The sequence below is a fragment of the Montipora foliosa genome, chromosome 3 (assembly GCF_036669935.1).
Source record: "Montipora foliosa isolate CH-2021 chromosome 3, ASM3666993v2, whole genome shotgun sequence".
Classification (NCBI taxonomy): domain Eukaryota; kingdom Metazoa; phylum Cnidaria; class Anthozoa; order Scleractinia; family Acroporidae; genus Montipora; species Montipora foliosa.
The window spans coordinates 4,941,034-4,960,218 of NC_090871.1; the positions used below are offsets into that span (position 1 = coordinate 4,941,034).

The following is a 19,185-nucleotide window of genomic DNA, read 5'->3' on the forward strand; positions in this document are numbered from 1 at the left end:
AGAGGTTCTAAGCAACCAAACTTAGCAATCCTCTTAGTTTTTCTTACATTAAAAACATGTTAAAGGATCAACTTTTCAAAATAAGCAGATTGCAGTTAGACAACTGGCTTCTCGGGCCCGAAAAGTTCTCGGGACTTTCGAGAAACAGACCCCAGGACTTTCGGGAAACGGGCCCCTGGACGGTAGCGAAACGACCTGATAACCTTTTAACAGTACCTTTGTAAAAATATACTCCAAACCAGAGTTGTAAACTGTGTCTGAAAAACAAGGAAAATTCACCAAACAACAAACAAAAAGAGAACGCTTTTATTTTATTTCATTTCGTTGTTCACTGATAACGAGACAACATAACACTGATTGTATTCAAATTGAGTGCCTCAATCACAAAGCCAAGACCAATGTTCTCCAGTGTGTTAAACTGATTAGGCCTTCGTCTGTAATAATTACACCAATATTACAGAAAAATAGCTAAGTACTAATTGACTAAAAGTGTTTGTCCAGCTTCGTTGGTCATTTATTCACAGGCCTTTCTAATTCTTTAATTTGTCTTCCGCATAAGAAATCAAAAATTTCACAAGATACTAGTATTTGCGATACATACAAATCCTACATTGTACAGTGGGTTAGATCGAGAATGGAACTACAAAACTTACGAAACAGAAGAAATCCTTTCTTAGAGTCATTAACCACTGGTAAAAAGAGAACGTGGGACAAGTTTCTGGTTTTGAACTTCGTTACAATTGATAGGATGACAAAAGTCACAAAAGTCTTCTTTATAGTCAGCCCCTCCAATGCAGAATTTTGGTTCACAAGCAAGATAAACGTTCTTACAAAAAAATAATAACAACAAAATGGTACCTACAAATTACAAAATTGATTATTGATTGATATAGAGGAGTAGAGGAGCCAAAATCAAAATTTTCCCATCTTCTACTGTTGATCATGTTAAGGGATTTCTTCCCAGGCGCTGCTGCTACTGTCTAAAAAAAATAAAGAAGAAATCCGACAGGAATATTACTTTTAGCAGTTTAATTTATTCCAGTTTCCACTTTTTTCAACATTACCCAAATGCAATCCGTTTATATCTTGTCCATTTGTGTCAATCCATGCTTCTCTTCCCTTTTTCTGTATTTACTTTATGTTGTTGGACAGTTTTACGTGATTATTGCACTGTTTCATTGTATGCTTTTTGGATGGCATGAAATTACATCACAATGAAATCAAAGGAGATCAAATCAAATTATACAAGTTTTCATAAGAACGGAAAACCTGATAAAATTTCTCAGTTTTCAGAAAAGATTAACGGTAAAAAACAACGTTTCGACCGCGCTTCGGTCATTATCAAGCAAGTATGAGAATAAAATATTAACATATATTTGAAGAGAAACAATAGGGTAAAAAAATGTAAAACGTATGAAAGCTATTGAAAAAAGGGCGGCGTTAAAAACAATAGAAACATGCAGAAACTCAGATTGTAAAAAATGGGGGCGTTAAAAACTTGCAGGAACTATTTAAAAACCTTAGAACGAATTGAATCAGCCTGTGCATTGAGACTTGGTCCCACTTCATTAAGATGGTCGACCAGATCTTGTTTGCTGCAACAAAGGACCAACTTTTTTCTGTTCAATGGCCAACTATATGAACAGACCGATAGTGTCACTATGGGCTCCCCCCTTGGGCCCTTACTAGCCAACGTTTTTATTTATGTGCAGCATCGCAGAAACTCTTGAGCGTGGAGGCAAAATGCCCACATATTACAGAAGATATGTGAACGACACGTTAACCATAAGGCGTGACAAAACATTAGCTGATAACTTTCTTGAGATTCTTAGCAACTGCCATTCCCTTGTTAAGTTTGCCATGGAAACTGAGAAATGCCATGCTCCCTTGGCTTATTAACTCAACAATAACTCGCTTTACTGCCCTCTTTGTTCTTCCATTTTAAAGACCAAGCCTCAGCTGATAATCTACGGAATCAACTTAAAGACCTGAGCCAGAAAATTCACATCACCGCTCAGCCTGTTTTTGTAAGTCACAAGATTGAACGAGATCTTAAACTGCGAGAATTTAAGCTACCAGTGGTGAACCAACAGCGCCTTGTTTACAAATTTACATGTGACCTGTGTGACGCAGGTTTTGTTAGTTTCGCACGCCGCATTCCTGAGCATAAAGGCTCGTCCTAAGCTATTGGCAAGCATGTCCGAAACGAAAAGAACCAAAAACCAACCAACATAAAACTGAGTCCAGATATCAGCCCTGGGCCACAGTGCTCTAACCACTATGCCATGCCTGCATCCACGGATGACAGGACGCTATTACACCACATCCTTGCAAAAGAACTCATACGTTTGTTGGAAATATCCAGTCTCACATACACCCTTCATAATCAAGAAGACAAAGGATCAAACTTCCTGACAATTATCATCAAATGAACTCTTCGAATTTCAATGTTATTATTGCTGTATTCATTTGGGAAAAGTTCATACCAGCCCAGTAATTATTGATAGTTTTGAAATAAAAGATTTTATCTTGCCTTGAAGAAACACAGATTGCTGCTTTTGTTACATTGCTTCAAATTCATCAACCCTCTGTTTAGTATTGCCCTGTCTTATCTGCTTGAGTGTTTTGTACTTGTCACGTCCTTCTTTCTGGTTTTGAATATGGAGTATATCATACTCTGAGGGCTCTCTCTTTTCATTCTTAAGATCTTCTTGCAGTTGCTAAAATAAACAAATATTGTCAATTAGTAAAAACTTTGTGATTCCCTGGTTTTGCACTGCGCAACCCTACAGAACATAATTCATTGCGTCATTAGCGCGCCTAGTAGTGCGGGCACATTGATAAAATGGCGGATTTTCATTGACGCCAAGCCGTCAAGGAATGGCTATTTTCTTCTGAACAGGTGAGGTGACCCCCATTTTTTATTTTATATACTTGCTGCGAACGGTGTCTTTATGGAGTAATGGAAAAATCAGCAAAAATCTGTGGCCAGTTTTTTTGGCAAATTTCATAAAATTGTACGGAAGGAACCATTACGAATGGAACAGCCCACACTGAAGTTAAATCTATTTTGGGAGTGTTAGGTACGCAGTGCTGGAAATAATTTTTCTTTATTCACAGGACATGTCCTTTCAGATCTTCATTTTGGTCGGACATTTGACAAATTGGACCGGACATAATTTATTGACTGACAACACCTTGAAGAAGATAACTCAAGTTGTGCTGGTGAGATGTTCGGTCATCATGTCCGATCATAATGTGAAATTGGCCGGACATTTTCAAAATTTGGTCGTACAATGTTCGATGACTGACTGTTATTTCCAGCACTGGGTACGTACTCACAAATGCATTCAAATAAATTTTACTGGTACGTACTTGAATAAACCATAGAATGGCACCAAGCTCTGCATTATACGTTGGATTACATTTATAAAATTGCGCTAAATTTGCCAACCATTTGGGGTGCGCGGCAATTGTCAAAGTAGCTCAAATAGTCGTATTCTCCAGCGTCGTACCATGGAAACGTGCACGGTCACCACGCTTTTTTATTTCACTTTTACCACAGTGCATGAAGTTTCATCGGAAATCGATGACAAGTTCTATTTCTCGGTAATCACCTTAGGCAATATTGCTTTGATCAAGACTTTGCCTAAACTATACATAAAATTTCACAAATACCATAATACTCTTGCAAAAGCATTTTTTCCAGTTTCTCTTGGGACTTGCAATGGCTTTTAGCTAAGCATACCAACCACGTTAATAAAGTGATTAAGTGATTGATTACTACCCACTTAAAGCTAAAATGAAAGCGTCCTGCTTCCAATCCGATTCCTGCCATCACAACCTCTCTAACAATCACCCATAGCCACAGAAATTTTCATTTTTGTCCTTTATGTTCCTGGCCAAAGGTTCTCTATACACCAAATTCATCTTGGGAAAGTATTAGCACCAGAACATGAAAGCGAGGGAGGTGAGGATAGTTTCTTGAACTGCAAATATGCAGTTTCCATGTCTGAATCACTTGATACAATCCGTGCTTTCTCCGGTTTCTAAAGTATGCCAACGAACCTAAACTTGCATCTGGCGTTATTCGAGCTTTAAAAGGTTTCCCATTCCCTTGGTCGTGGTGAAGGCCTCTTTCACGGCGAACTCCTCTTCCAAGCAAACATGGATGGAACTACTCCATCAACGTACATTAACCTTCCAGTCCTTGAAATGAAGGGAACATACTTTCGTAGAATCTGTTGTAGAAAAGTGCTTGCCTAATTTCTTTGTATCGCATGTAGCTATCAATCCCTCCGAGATTTATCGCATAGACCCCCCCCCCCCCCCCAAAAAAAAAAGCAACAACTTTCTTGCCATTTGGACCAGCAGTTCCTCTTTGATTCCAAAGAGGAACACAACGTTACTGATATTGGTTTTCAGAACACCCTGGTTGACCTCGCTGCTATGCAAAGTGGTGCACTCTGTGCATGAATCACAAACTTTTAGTTTGTCCCACACTCACCTGCAACATTTTCTTTTGGCGCTCATTTTTCTCAGCCTCAGTGATTCTATCCTCTTCTGACCTATCTCCTTGAATTCCCTCAAAGGACAGATCTGCCTCAGCCGTAGTGTCCTGTTCATCTATTTCAATTTTCTCTTGCACCAGAACTTTTTCTTGGAGGGATTCAGCTTGTTCTTGGAGCTTCTTGTTCTCCTCTTTTTGTTGTTTAAGCTAAACACAGATTCCAACATTATTTTTATTTAACTGTAACTGTAACTTCTAGCAAAAGTAAACACTACTGTTGCCACTGCTGCAAAGGGTCAATCAGTTGCAAGACTGTTACAAAGAGTGAAATCACATTGCAAGATGCAACAACTTTCTGTGGCAGACAACTGAGTAGTGAAACACAGATTACATTCATCACATAACTCTGTGTACCTTTCTGCTTGTTTAAACAGACCACCCAAGACAACATACAACACGACTTTCCACAGAGTGGCCACCGAAATGTACATCATACATGTAAACATTATTTCATGTTAGGTTTCATAGGTCCAGTGCTTCTCGCCTTACTGCAATCACCAGTCAGAGAACAACACAGTACTGGCAAGTCCTTTGGTTTCTTGAGCAAAAAGACAAAACTGGAACTGGCAGTGGATTCAACTGATCAGATTTGTATTTACATTTGCATCTTAGTATCTGGATGTGTTAAAGCTGACTTCACTGCAGGGTTCCTTGATAGCAAAAATGAAGTTGTTGAATTTCTGCCACCCAATATACTGTATATTACCTAACCTTTAACCCTATTGCAAGTTGATATCAACATTTTTGTTCACAACAGAAGGAAAGCAACTGACAATTTAGGGGTGGTAATAAACTGAACAGACTATCAATTTATGTAAAAAAACGTGCACTTATATAATCAGTGCCGTAAACACTTCACTTGGTTAGGTATTAAATTTTATGGGGTCTTTACCTCTTCCAGGACTTCTTCAGACATTTGTTTTGCTTTTTTCTCTTCTTCCTCTAACTCCTGATATCTTGTAACCTTTTCCTCAAGCTCTTTCATCTTCAAGATACAAATCAGTCAAAACATAACATCCTTGCATGCTTCATAAGAATTTGAACATTAAATAAATTGTTCTTCTGTTTAATCCTCTTTAAACACAATTGCAAAATTTTCCTATACCTTAAGGCAAAACCGAGTTCCAGGCTGCTTTGAAGCATGGCCTGTATTTTTACTTTTCATGTTACTCCCAGCTCATAATATGTTGAGACAACCCTTTTTATTAGAACCTGACGTTGACTCTCATGTACACGATAAGAAGGTATTGAACTCTAAACTTTTTGAGAAAAATGTGTTTCCATCTTGTCACTTGGTATTCTTTGTCCAATAATTTTAAAAACAGCATTTGTAAAAGCTCCAAACAACAGCTGATAGAAGTCAGACTGAGCATAAACTGTTGCCCTTGGCCATAACATTGGCGCAAAACATTGGTGCAAAACAAAAACAGAAAATAACCTTGTTTTAGTATTTAAATATGCAAAAAGCATTAGACTGAAGATAATGATTTTGTTCTATTTTTCACTTAAAGATTTTCGGTATTTCTAAAAAACTTTATACTTAAACATTATTTTCCTCCATTATAAAGGAACCTTTCTGTGCATTACTTTTTATGACTTTAGTGCCCTCATTTAATGTTTCTAATACACCTTATTCCAAAATGGCCGCCATTTAAATGTTCTTTTGTTTTTACTCAAATAAGCCCTTGATGCCTCGTTCTTAAGCTTAAAATTCAAAAGAATATTTTATCTTGAACGAGGCAACAAGGGCCAATTTGTATCTGCATAAATCAGCGGCCATTTTGGAATAAGGTGTATGAGTTATTCTCCAATTTTTAACTTTACCAGCATCTCTTTTTCTGACTCATCTTCAGCTAATTTCGTTTTAATATCATCAATTTGCTCCTTTTGTCTCCTCATTTCGTCCTGTTGTAACTTGGCTTCACTCTCAAGTTGTTCCCTTTTCAGCTCCAGTTCAGCAGCCTTCTTGTTCGCCTCTTCCCTTTCTAGTAACAATATCACATTAAAGAGCGTGAGTACATTTGAATTTCATTTACAACTTGCATTTCACAAAACTTTTGACAGGTGGTTTGTTTTAAATTCTTAAGGTTCGCTTTGAACTTGGGAATTCCATTACACAACTGTCAATCATATTTCGTTCTCTTATTTACATAGCTACAATCAGTTGCAAAAGTCACCCTTTTAAGACTTCTTTCTTTTCAGGCCCATCCTGTGTAACCGTCCCGACTCTTTTTGCCACTAATTGTAGCTTGAAATAATATTAATATTAATTAATACTCCCTTTTCCCATGTAAGGTCAACTTTGGTAAACACTTTGTTTTCACTTCCACTGCATTCACTGAGTGAAAAAGATTTGCACTCACATCAGCAACTTAAACTTAACCTTGAGCCAATCAAAATCAGAATTTCAAAATAAAAATTTTAATTGGAGAGAGTTTGATTTTACTCTCATCTCCTCTTATAGGCTTTCTCAGACATGAAAGATGGTATAGCATTACTCCAATTTAAGTGCACTTTCCGGATTCAGCCATTCTCTCCTACCTCTTGCATATCGTGCTTGTTGTTCTTCCATACTCTTAACCAATTCTGCAAGTCTTTTCTGCTCTGCTTCTGCTTTTTCACGAGCTCTTTTCTCAGTCTCAAGTTTGTGCCTGAAAGAATGTTTGTTTGAATAACTTACAGTATTCTTCAAAAGTAATGCAAGTGAATTTGCTACCTCTTCAGGGCTTTTAAATGAAATTTTGCAACAACAAGAATTTTCAGTGACATGTGGTGATAATTTGGGGCATTTTCTTGACATCTATTGTCTTGGTTTGAATGAATACCCACTTAAAATTTTCATGTGAAAAGAGTCTTCAGCGGTATAGTGTTCTTCTAGAAAATTTGCAGCAAATTTCACAGATTTAAGAAAGCCCAAGGAAGAGAGGTCCAAATGGTTTCAACCAGAACATCATAGGCTGACATCAGTTTGCCAGTACATCTCCAGAAGCTGAGCTTGAAGAGTTTGCACATTATGAGCAAGTAAAACAGCATGAGAAGGCAATCAAGTTGATTACAAGTGCAACAAACAGGACCAGGATTTTCTCAATATCTCCATAGATGGTCTGATCAATAAGTGGTACATGTAGTATGAAACAAAAGCCATGTTTCTGCCTGGCTGAAATTGGTTGGCAACAGTATCCAAACCAAGAAAGCCTTTAAAAATGAAAAAGGCGATCTACTCCAAGTTCTTGAATTGTACAAGATAAAACCATTGTACAGCAAAATAGGATTGTAAAAGTACCTGATTCAAATGTTAGAGCTGCCTGTGTTCTCTAAGATTGAGAACCTACTGAATTTATGCGATAACTTAAATTGACTCCGTTCACAAGCTACAATAGGTATAGCTTGATGGTCGCAACTTTTCATCAAAGTATGAAAAATTTGACAGAAAATCACCCTTTGTTCCTGCGAATAGACCATTTTACAGTTGTAGCTAAGTTACCTGGCCTAAGAATGGAAACGAGGCTGCCGGTGACCCTGTTTTGATACAAACCTTTGTGCTTTTCTCGATTAAGACTAATTAGAATTGCAACAACGCAATTTACATGATAAAAGCAGCGAGGTCTGTATCAAGATAAGGTCACCGGCAGCCTCACAGCCATTCATAGGCTAGGTCACTGAGCAAACAACTGTAAAATGGCATATTATCACTTGAAAAGGTAATTTTAAAAAAATCCCTTTTTTGCAGAACATTCACGGGGAAAAGCTTTTTGCTTCCGTTATTTTTGCACGATAATGTATCTTGGTGAGCTAATAAAGTTTAGCCAGCTGAGAGCTCCCCCAAAAAGCTGTTGGTCATCTATCAGCAGACAGCTGGCTGACACTTTACAACAGTTTGTAAAAGTATTTGGTGAAAGTGTTGGGCAACTGTCAGCCAACAGTTGGTTACCTGTTAAGGAGTTGTTGGTAGCCTCTCAGTAAGTTAGTGGCTGAAAATGTGTTTTAACCATTTACCTGACTTATTACCCTCAATTAAAAATTAAAGAAGAAAAAAGAAGTCATTTGATAAGCTTTTGCGACTGTGTTACTGGCTGCCGTGTTGTAATTTGCATACTTTTTTATCTAAGGCCCAGTCTCCCTTAATTTTTGTCAAGATGTGGGAAAGTTTTTCATGTGTGTTTTATTTTATCGTTGATTATTAACTTTTGGTGCTCCTAAAGGAGCAGTTTTTATTGTATAAAAAGAGGCACAAAGGATTATATGGCAATTTGAAAAAGATGTTGATATCCTTTCCAAATCACCCTATAATCCTCTGCTAATTCACGAGAAAACAAGTGAAGTTTTTGATGGAACAGCAGATATCAAAATGGTAATTTCTCATGTTGAATATTCTAACCATATTCTTCTTCTAACCCTAACCCTAACTCTAAATAATTTTACATCTTATTTTGGACTGGGTAATGCTAAAGAGTCTTTTGTTTTCAAAAGATGACAAAATGTTTTTGGTTTGTAGACTGTTGTGGAACACAACTGATAAGCTCATTTGATATTGTTTTGAATTTGTTATTTTTGTCTAGTAGAATTGGTTTTTCAGTAGCCAGTCAGTAGTTCACTATTTTTGTACCGTTGAATTGGTCTGTTGGTAGTCTGTTGGCCAACATTTCACTGACAATCAGCCATTAACAGTTGGTTGGTAGAGCACTTCTTCAAAATTAACTAAGATTAATAAATCATTTATTAGTTAGCTTTTCAGATGTTCTTTTGGGTGACCAGTTACCAGATTTTTTGTAGTCTTTGCACAATAACAATTATTGAAATGTAAAGCATCTTGCTGATCATCGTCACTGAATACAGCAATGACACAGTTCAACAAGGTTAAACAGAAAGCATACTATAGCACCTCTAGTTGCCAGTCTACACGGTCCATGTATGACCTTGGAGCGCAGCTTACAGCCAGCTGGAATCAGCTGTATGCTGTTTTCTTCTGAGGGAGGAAAACTGGAGAAAAACCCTCAGAGCAGAGTAGAGAACCAACACACCCTCAACCCACTTATCGTGTGGGGTACGAGAATTGAACGTGTCACATTGTGAGGTGAGTGCACTCACCACAGCCCCGACCATACTTGTAACTTCTTTGTATCCCACATACTATACAGTCCATTTGAATCATGAACCTTTGAAAAATTCTCATGCCTCTAAGATGAAATCAACTCAATTTGTCTATGATTTTTTTCCCAAATAAATTCACGTTAACCAGCAGGTGAACTTGAAGATGAAGAACAAAATAATTTACCCCCAATGTAGGTCACTGAAGCAGCACCTTTACCTTTCACTAAGTCTTGCTTGTTTGTCTTCCAGTGCTTTAGCTTTCATCTGCTGAACTTCAATTGTGTCCGGTCTTCTGCGCCTCATGTACAACTCGTGGTTTCCCATACAAAGAGCCAATATTCGTTTGTTCAATCTTAGGCGTGGTGAATAAAATACAAAATCCTGCAATAAATAAATGACCACACATCATGGAATAATATTAACAAGTTATCACAGCAAAAAGGAAAATGAAATCAAATCGAACTCAATCATGTCAACTTACTGGTGCTTTTTTGTCGATTGGTTTGATAATGAATTTTTTGTCATTAAAAGAAATATTTCTTATCTCACTCCAGGGAAATCCAATTCTTGGGGTAAGCCTGAAAAGAAAAGACAGAGAAGATGACTTACTTTCAGCCTCTCTCTCTTTAGTCAAGGTGGTACTTCATGATGATAATTAACAGAGATAGCCATAGCATTCGCACAACTGGTATCTCAAAAACATTTAGTCTTTGCTAAGGCTCTTCTCACATCACCTTATGGGGTGCTGATCTTAAGAAAGTAGGTTCTTTTGGGTTGATGACCCTGCATTGTAATAACTATTAGCAACTTTGGTTATGTTGTTTATGATAGTTGAATAAGCACATACAGTGCTGTTTTAAGTGCCCAACCCCAACATCCAAGAAATTTCACAAAGTTCAGAGGAAGGCGCTTCCCCAACCATGGATAAACAATAATACAAAGATGAGTAGCATGATCACCGTACCCATTACTGTAACATACCTAAAAATTGTGAAATTGTGTTTATTGGGGTGAAAATCACTTATTTAGGCTTATTTCACACCCAGAATTTCATATCTTTCTAATTGTTCGGAAAATATTAAAGTTTGGTCTGTTAAAACTGAATTTTTGATTTACCCATGACCCCTTGCAGGCGTGGTCTTTCATACAGATAGTCAATTTTGAGGCAAATAAAAAGTAAAAACAGAAAGCTATCACCACATGGAGGATAGTATCCCCTCATTTAGTTCTATTGACACCATGAACGCTGGCTTTCTGCTCCATTTCTTGGCTCCACTTTACAATTTGCAGTCAGAGCAGATGCCTCTCTCAATTTCCTGAAAATTGCCCCTGAAAAGACATTGTGGACTTCCCAATAATATCCATAGAGGAAAGGTTACCAAGCCTTGTGAAGCACATGGAAATCATGGCTTCTTTGCGAAGTAGGTTGTGATGTTTACTGGCACTCAAGACCTGGTTCAATATGGCCCAGCATGTTAAACAAAAAACGTAGCGACTCAGTAAAAGGCTAATATTTTTGCGACCCTGAAAGCTACGATGACGAAACTGTGGAAATAGCTAGGGGAACTTGTGGGCATTCAGAAAATGTTTGGTTGGAACTCAGTTATGCCTTGGTTGGATCAGGAGCAACATTGAAAGAAGTGGTCTCGAAAAATATTATTGCGTAATTGCGGAACAGAAAAAGCGTAGCGACTGTTTTTAGAAGTGATTTCTCCATTCGTAGTGGATCCCTCAAACTAATTTTTCTGTAAGTTAAAGCACAAGGTATGAGCATTTAGTTGAGATGGTTTTGAACCTACAGATATCAATTGAAGACTTGTTTCAAACAGTAACCTAGTGAGCGCCAGAATTCCAAAACACAGCGTTACAGTAAGGAAACTACGGAATTTTGAATCTTTTTAATGTGTTTTAATAAACTTTAACTGTTGAAATTTGGCTCATATGTAGTATTTACTGCGTGTTATCACTGGTTATTGTCCGTTAATCCACAGAAGTGTTCTCTCTTATGAAAAATGGTTTTGAAGACTTTCAATTTGAAAGTCGCTTACCCTTTTTACACCCTGTATGCTAATCAACAAGGATAACCTTAGCATTCAGCAAAAATGTAGCTTTATTGAAGACGTTAAACTGAATAAATCTGGATATGTTTCTGAGTCACCCCCAATTGGGTATGGTGATTGTGCTACACATCAAACTGATTTGTATAATCTTCACATTCTGGTCTCTTTAAGCGAAGAAAGAAGCAAAAATTAGGTGCGGTTACACGGGGCACTTTTACCGTGGTAAATTGCCTTTTTACCACGGGAAACTGTATTTAGTAGTGTGACCGACGCTTCCCGAGGTAAATTTCCCGTGTTAAATATCCATGGATACGTCAAAAAGATCAGTGGAAGCGCCCATGACATTTAACGTGGGAAGTTGGAAGGGTGTTTTGATGCCCGAGGTACAAGAGCCAATCGCTATGCTGATGAAGTTGTGATTAAATTTCCCGCCAATGAATTGCGTGAGATTTCGTTTTACCTCGGTAATCTTCGTAACGTGTGACCCCTAGTTAACACGGTATACTAAATCCCAAGTGTGAGGCACCGTGGGATAATTTACCGTGGGAAATGGCATTTACCATGGTGAGTGTAACCGCACCTATTATATCTGCATTTTTTACAGACTTACATAAACTTTCATGCATTTAAAACGGGACACTGAAGCATTATACGTTTAAACACGCATCACCTTACCATGTAGCATGATATTTCTGTGGGATTTTTATTTTGCGGATTAAAATGCAAAATAAAAGTGCTACACCATATTAGTTTTGTTGCCGACCGAACAACTTGCCTGGGTTTGCCCAAAAATATGAACTTTCATCACCTCGCTTAAAAGAAAAATGAAGCTATGGGGCACATTTGTGGCATAATTTAGCTGCAATTTTACATGCACAACGCCATTCCCTCGATTATTTGCAATTTTCAGCAGTTTCTTTACACACAAGTATTCCAGGCCCATATTTTGTTTTCTTAAACAGCTGGCAACACAAAACAGTGAAACGACTTTGCTATTAAAATTTGCAAATTGCGACTAAATTTTTGTACATTGTTGCAAATTTGCGACTGGATTTCAAATCCTGCTTTTTTTTGTTACACAGGTACAGTTGAACATGGGCTAATGGATCAACGTTAACTTAAGGTTCAGGGCTCGAAATTGCAAATTTGCAACTTGTTGTCATCTTCGCTCTTTCGAAACAAAAGGGTTAGCAGTTGCCACTTTACTGCTACTTTTGCTAAAATAAATAAATAAATGACAAAACTATTTTATTTCTCGCTGTGAATTTTCTCTGAAGATAGCGCAATTGTAGAGCAATTTAGCAGCGATGTTACGTCCATTCCTTCGATCATTCGCAATTTTCAGCGGTTTCTTTACACACAAGTATTGCGGGCTCATATTTCTTTGCTAAACCGCTGACAACACAATGCAGCACGGCGGTTTTTTATGACTAAAATTTGCAAAATTGCGACTAAATTTTCGTATCTTGTCACAAAATGCGGCTCGATTTTTTCGTTAATTTCGAGCCCTGCGGTTGTTCTGTTTTATTACACATTATGTGATTTGTTAACACTAAAAGCATGACCAGTTGAACTATTAAAATGTTGCCACAATATATTCTGTAAAGCTGATCACACAGTCATAATAATTGGCACACTGGAACATTCATCCAAGCAGAACTTACAAAGCAAAGTCAAAGGGTACATGGACAGCACTTACTTGTCATTTTTTTCATAGATGTTTAACCCCAGTGCATCTACACCAAGGTAAAGAGCAGTGCCTTTCTTGTTCTTAATTTCAAAATACTGCACTCCATACATTTCTAAATCTTGAGCAACTTTCAGATACTCCTCTATTGCCTCCTCTCTACCAAAAAAAAATTATGAAAGCAAATCAGAAGTTTTTGACTGGCTTGTTGATAATTTGGGAGGCACGGTGGCCTCATGGTTCGTGTGCTCAACTCCGGATTGAGTGGTCCAGGTTCGGGTCCTGGCCGGGGACATAGTGTTGTGTTCTTGGGCGAGACACTTTACTCTCATGGTGCCTCTCTCCACCCAGGTGTATAAATTGGTACCGGTGAATCCAATGCTGGGGGTAACCCTGCGATGGACTGGCACCCCATCCAGGGGGGAGTAGAAATACTCCTAGTCGCTCCATGCTACAGAAACCAGAGATAAGCGCCGGCCTGATGGGCCTTCTAGGTTTGTAGCAGACTTTACCTACCTACCTACCTACCTACCTTGTTGATAATTTGAAAGACTTTGAAAGATTTAGTAAAAATCAGTCCATACTATACCTGGACAGACTGCCATGTTTACCCCAATATTCTTCAATCCTAGAACACATCGCTTCATCCATGAGCCTAGAAAGGAAATAAGTACTTTTGTTGAAACATTTTTGAAAGGCAATGAACTTACATCAAAGATAAACATTTCACTTACCTGTCAGGAACCACACGCACTGTTTTCCAATCAACATTTGAATTTTCACCTTTTTCTCCCTTTTTAACTTGTAACTGAAACCAACAACATTGAAGAGCTTTCACAAAATAAGAATTTGGAATAATTAAAAGATGTGACCACCCATTAAAAAATAGGCATGCATTGCGTACATATGGGTAGTGCAGTGGGCTGGTACTGTTTATTGTGTTATTCAATGTTGTTGTCATTTTTGCATTTCTATTACGAACAGTCTTATGTTTTCACTTGAGTAGGCCCTATTGGATAGGGTTGGTACCTGGAAGGGAGACCATTGGGAAATCTTTGCAAACAAAGATATCTCATCTCTTTTTTTTCACTTCATTTCTTCTTTATATTTGGTTGTTAAAGGCTTTTCTGTAACTTCTTTTTGCATTTTTGATGAATGGCGATGGAGTCCCCAAACAGTGCTGTTACTAAGCAGGTGTTGACTCACAAAGCCTGTGAGGCATGATTACCCCTTTTATCACATACGGGGCAAAATTACTAAATGTTGATTGGCTGAGACAGGGGGCATTTTGCCTTAATCACGAGGGCACTTTTGGTAACCAAGAGGGCATGATTACTTGATCCCAACTGGTTGACAGTTGCTTATCCAGAGCAAGGGAAGTTACACGAGAATCTTCTTCCAGATTTAACTACTATTTTGTCCACATTTAAAAATAAATTTCAAGGGCTATTTCTGTTCACAGCAACGATTTATTGAATTGAACTTTAAACGAATGGGAGAGTGTTGATTATCCTTTGTCGCAGCACTGTACGAGCTTTCCTCCATAATGTTGCCCTTTTTGTGATAAACATGTAACCGCAATGTGCCCTTGTGCAATTAAGGATTAAGTTCAGTTGTATTTTTAAAGCTTTCCAAATTGCCCCAGCTGCTTCATGACTCAGGCAATTTTTAGAAAACTTTGAAAATACCCTTGAAATTAATCCTTAATTGCCCTTGGGCCCATGCAATTACACATACTTTTTTTTTTCACCATTTATTTTGTTGTCCAATGTTACTGTCATTTTCCTGCAAGCCCTTACATAACCGATTTACATATAAATTGATGCAATAGTATCTTCCAAAGTTAAGCCTGTTTGGGTGGAATTAATACTTGGATGACAGACCACAGCAAAAAAATCCCAGTGACAAAGACATCAAATCTTTTTTTTTTTCTATAACTATGTTTTCTTTTCGCTTGATTTCTTTTTTGTATTTGGTTAATCACGGCCTTTTTTCAAATCTTCTTTTATTTCTGTTTTGGAAAAAATAGTGATGGAATCCTTAAAGTACGCAGTAAGGCTAAGCAGGTGTTGACTCATAGAGCCCACAAGCCCCTGAGCACTTACTCTTTCCGAACCAGTTCCAGAAGCTTTCGAATTCCCTGCTTCTGATTGGCCACAAAAAAAAATCAGCATAGAACAAAAGCCAGGTTACTCTGATCTTTTCTTACACAAAGTATTTTTCCTCATCGATCGGCTTAGTTGCGCAGCACATTCAACGGGGAAAGTTTCTTGAGGAAAGTTTCAGAACAAAACGTTAACTGAAGCCGGAAAAATTAAAAGCTTTTAATTAGCACGACTGCAAGCAACAAACACTATTCGATAAATGTTTATGGAGGATCTTTTGAAGGTATCGTAAATTTTTACTGCTGATACACAATGCACAACTTTCACTTTCTGCACCTTTACTCACTAACTTGTCTAGTACACAACATCATACTTATAGTTCTTATATAATGCTTGTGTTATATAAATACTGAGGAGCAGCAATATTTTAAGGCATTGTGTACTACACAAAAAGTTCTTCTTTCAAAATATTAAAAATATCTCTTCAGGTTAGTCCATTTGAAGGTCTTCAGGTCTTCAAGTGAAGTGGAGAATAATTAGAATTTTCTTGGTTGACAAGCTTTCTGCATTCCTTTTCCAACTTCAGACAGGTTTGACCCACCAATGATTTCTGTAATTTTTTGGCCTTAATTGTCATGCAGTATGATGGTGATAATGGCTTGGAAAGAGAGATGCCAAGGCTTTGAATACCATGTGGAAGTTCCCTTACAGTTGTTTTTGATTCGTAATGCACTATCACTTCCAAGAAGCATAAAAATAAGCAATGAAGTGCTATATTACAAGGATAATATGCCAATGTTATAAAATGAGCTACTATTATAGGATGCTATTGCTACATGTTACTTTGAGGGCCCTGAAACAGCCCCAATAAGTGCTCCTTTCTCAAGCATGTGCATGTCAAATTTAAGCCTCTGGCTTTGGTACAGCAAGTGTTGATACTGAAGTTCTCGTCATTTAAGTAATCTCCAATCGAGTCACAAATTTTCTTTCAATCTGAAGATAGCGTAATTTTCAGCGGTTTCTTTACACACAAGTATTGTGGGCTCATATTTTGTTTTGCTGAACGGCTGAGAACACAATGGAGAGTCACGATTTTGCAACTGGATTTTTTCCTGTTAATTTCAAGCCATGCATGTCCCAATCCAGGTGTAGGGATGGTGCAGTGGTGACAGCACACGCCTCCCACCAATGTGGCCCGGGTTCGACTCCCAGACTTGGAGTCATATGTGGGTTGAGTTTGTTGGTTCTCTACTCTGCACCGAGATGTTTTCTCCGGGTACTCCGGTTTCCCCTCTCCTCAAAAACCAAAATTTGATTTGATTTGCGTTAACTTGTTAATTTCAATTTACAGTGTCCCCGATTAGTGCTCTACGGGGCTAGAAGATTAGACACTTAAATAAAATTCCTTTCCTTTTCTTTATCCCTTCACATGCCCCATTAACTTACCCCATAGGACCCCAGCAACACTGATGTTTCAGGTGGACAATACACTTCTTCACTGCAAATTGAATCCTTCACTTGCAAGAAGAATAGTCGCTACATAAGAAATAAAAGGGTCACTTAGTATCCATTCTACATGTAGAACTGATAAAACTCATAACAAAACACAGTGTCACTTTCAGTACCTTGGTAATATCCTGTATAAGTTCTTCAGCAACATCTTCGGGGAAAAACTTAGCTCGGAACCTAAAATTAAGAGGGTTCTCTTTTTTCACATCCTGACTTTGAACCTGACAAGGTATAGAAAAGCAAAATATTGTTATGTATTACATGCAAATTCAAATGAGGTATGGAGTTAAGTTTCATTTTCACCTAACCAGAGAAAAAGTCATTTTTAAATGCTAACATAGTTGGAAGCAAAATTGGATTCTCATGTAATGCAGGTATCTTGAGATCAGTCTCAATAGAGGTAAAATACGCATTTGCACTTTTTTTTGTGTTATTCAAATGTGCCTTTCCCTGGAGTAAAACAACTCTTTGTTTCCTTGGCCAAACAAATTGCTAATCCAATTTTACTGGATTAATGACAATTTTAAAAACTCACTGAAAAACAATCACATGGCTATAAGGGAAAGGAAGTGAATCAGGTTTTCCCCTTAGCATTAACCAATTATTTGGAGCAGTCTAAAGAATGTTACGTCTGAAGGACAACCAAACCTTCTTGTTTAGCTTCAGCCAAGTAGGAAAGCCCTTGTTGTCCGTGTACTCCAGCCCGAAGAACCAAATTTCACGCAGTCCGATTGTCTTCACAACCTACGTACACAAGAGTTAGAAATATGCGTTCAATGACGCTCCTGTTCCTCTCTTCTCGTGGAAATTTGAGTGGCAACAGCACGATGTCTCTATCGACGAAGAATGTAAATACCTGATCAAATAGTTGCTTTCCAGTGGTGCTTGGCTGGATTGCAAACTCGAGCTCGGCATCCACAGTTGAAACGCGAACATTTAGCTACATAACAAAACAACAATCGCTCTTAATCCGTTAAATATAGACGAAAGATATTTTTAAAGCTTTTCTTCGAATAGCTTACAGGGCAACTGTAAACTTGTGCAACGCTCCACTAAATTTAACGCCGGTTGAAACAAATTCAAACTTACCATTTTAGGCATCTTGAATAACTTTTATGATTTCCCACTACAGAAAAAACTATCAAACACAAAACCTAGGAAAAGTCTTCTCCGATGTTTCTGAGAAAATAAAAGAGTACAAAATATATTAGAACAAACAATCCAGCCAATACACTAATTTAGTAGTCACGCTTTCAAATATTTCTTTTAAAACGTGATTGGAAAAGGCGTCAAAATTAATATTGAATATAACAATAAAATCTGAGATTTTTTTGTAAAAATCTGGTCAGCTTATCTGTACAGGAAACAAAGTACAAATGCAGTTCATTAAAGTTATAAGTCATGCATAGTCCCAGATACCCGTACCGAATCGTCAGTTTCAAAATACAAGGTACAACTGCCTAAGTAACTAACCAAAAAGCTCCAAGATAATGCATTAAGTTCTTAACGGGCGTGAGTTCAATCTCTCTTACCTCTCAGAACAAGTTAAAGCTGAAATACCGTTGAAACAAGACCGAATTTACTCGAGACTTTCACCACGGATGGGCGTAACTTCTGGGAACCTCGACCGAAAAGCAATACATTGAATCCCCCTCTGGAACAAAATCAGTGCACAGCGTTCTATTTCCGGGACTCTAAAATTCCCAGTCCCCTGCGTGTGCGTAGCACATCCAAATTTTATTTACCCAGCTGTATACCAGAATAACATTTCCAAAAAATCAACGGCTTCTTGTTACCGAAAACATACAATACTACAAAATTTTTGTCGTTTTGTATTTACGTGAGTGTGCAATCGGTAATCGGCGCGAAAGTCCGAACTCCGCAGCATGTTTGCTCTTTTTCTCGTTCCTAACCCGGAAACACGTGATAATGAAATGGTATATGAAATGAATCATTTATGAACTACGGATATGAAATCAAGTGAAGCTATGATCTTCGCAGTTATGAACGCAATTTTTACAATTCAACCCCGTTGAAGTCCTGAATTTTTCAGGCTTCTCTACGCAATTGTAAAAATTGCGTTCATAACTGCGAAGATCATAGCTTCACTTGACTTTTGTTGCCAATAACCATTTGTTGTCTGCAGCCAAGGATGGAGAGGAT

The 19,185-nt window shown here is 37.8% G+C and overlaps 1 protein-coding gene across 1 annotated transcript; it reads right to left on the bottom strand.

Annotated features, from left to right (window-relative positions):
- Positions 1-292: 292 nt before the first annotated feature.
- Positions 293-18,695, bottom strand: LOC137996556 (radixin-like). The gene is made up of 17 exons (XM_068842009.1): positions 18,555-18,695; positions 18,112-18,201; positions 17,879-17,962; positions 17,671-17,766; positions 17,139-17,243; positions 16,960-17,049; positions 14,143-14,216; positions 13,998-14,063; positions 13,421-13,567; positions 10,143-10,239; positions 9,879-10,042; positions 7,112-7,221; positions 6,395-6,555; positions 5,463-5,555; positions 4,508-4,717; positions 2,534-2,720; positions 293-980 (listed from the first exon to the last, which is right to left on the bottom strand). The coding sequence occupies exons 2-16, from the start codon at positions 18,121-18,123 to the stop codon at positions 2,562-2,564; spliced, it is 1,668 nt and encodes a 555-aa protein (XP_068698110.1). The 5' UTR covers positions 18,124-18,201; positions 18,555-18,695; the 3' UTR covers positions 293-980; positions 2,534-2,561.
- Between the last annotated feature and the right edge of the window lie 490 nt (positions 18,696-19,185).

Coding starts and splice junctions, on each gene's coding strand:
- LOC137996556 (XM_068842009.1), bottom strand. Junction 10,043..10,142: donor CAATCGACAAAAAAGCACCA/GTAAGTTGACAT, acceptor TATTTATTGCAG/GATTTTGTATTTTATTCACC. Junction 5,556..6,394: donor AGTCAGAAAAAGAGATGCTG/GTAAAGTTAAAA, acceptor TGTATCTTGAAG/ATGAAAGAGCTTGAGGAAAA.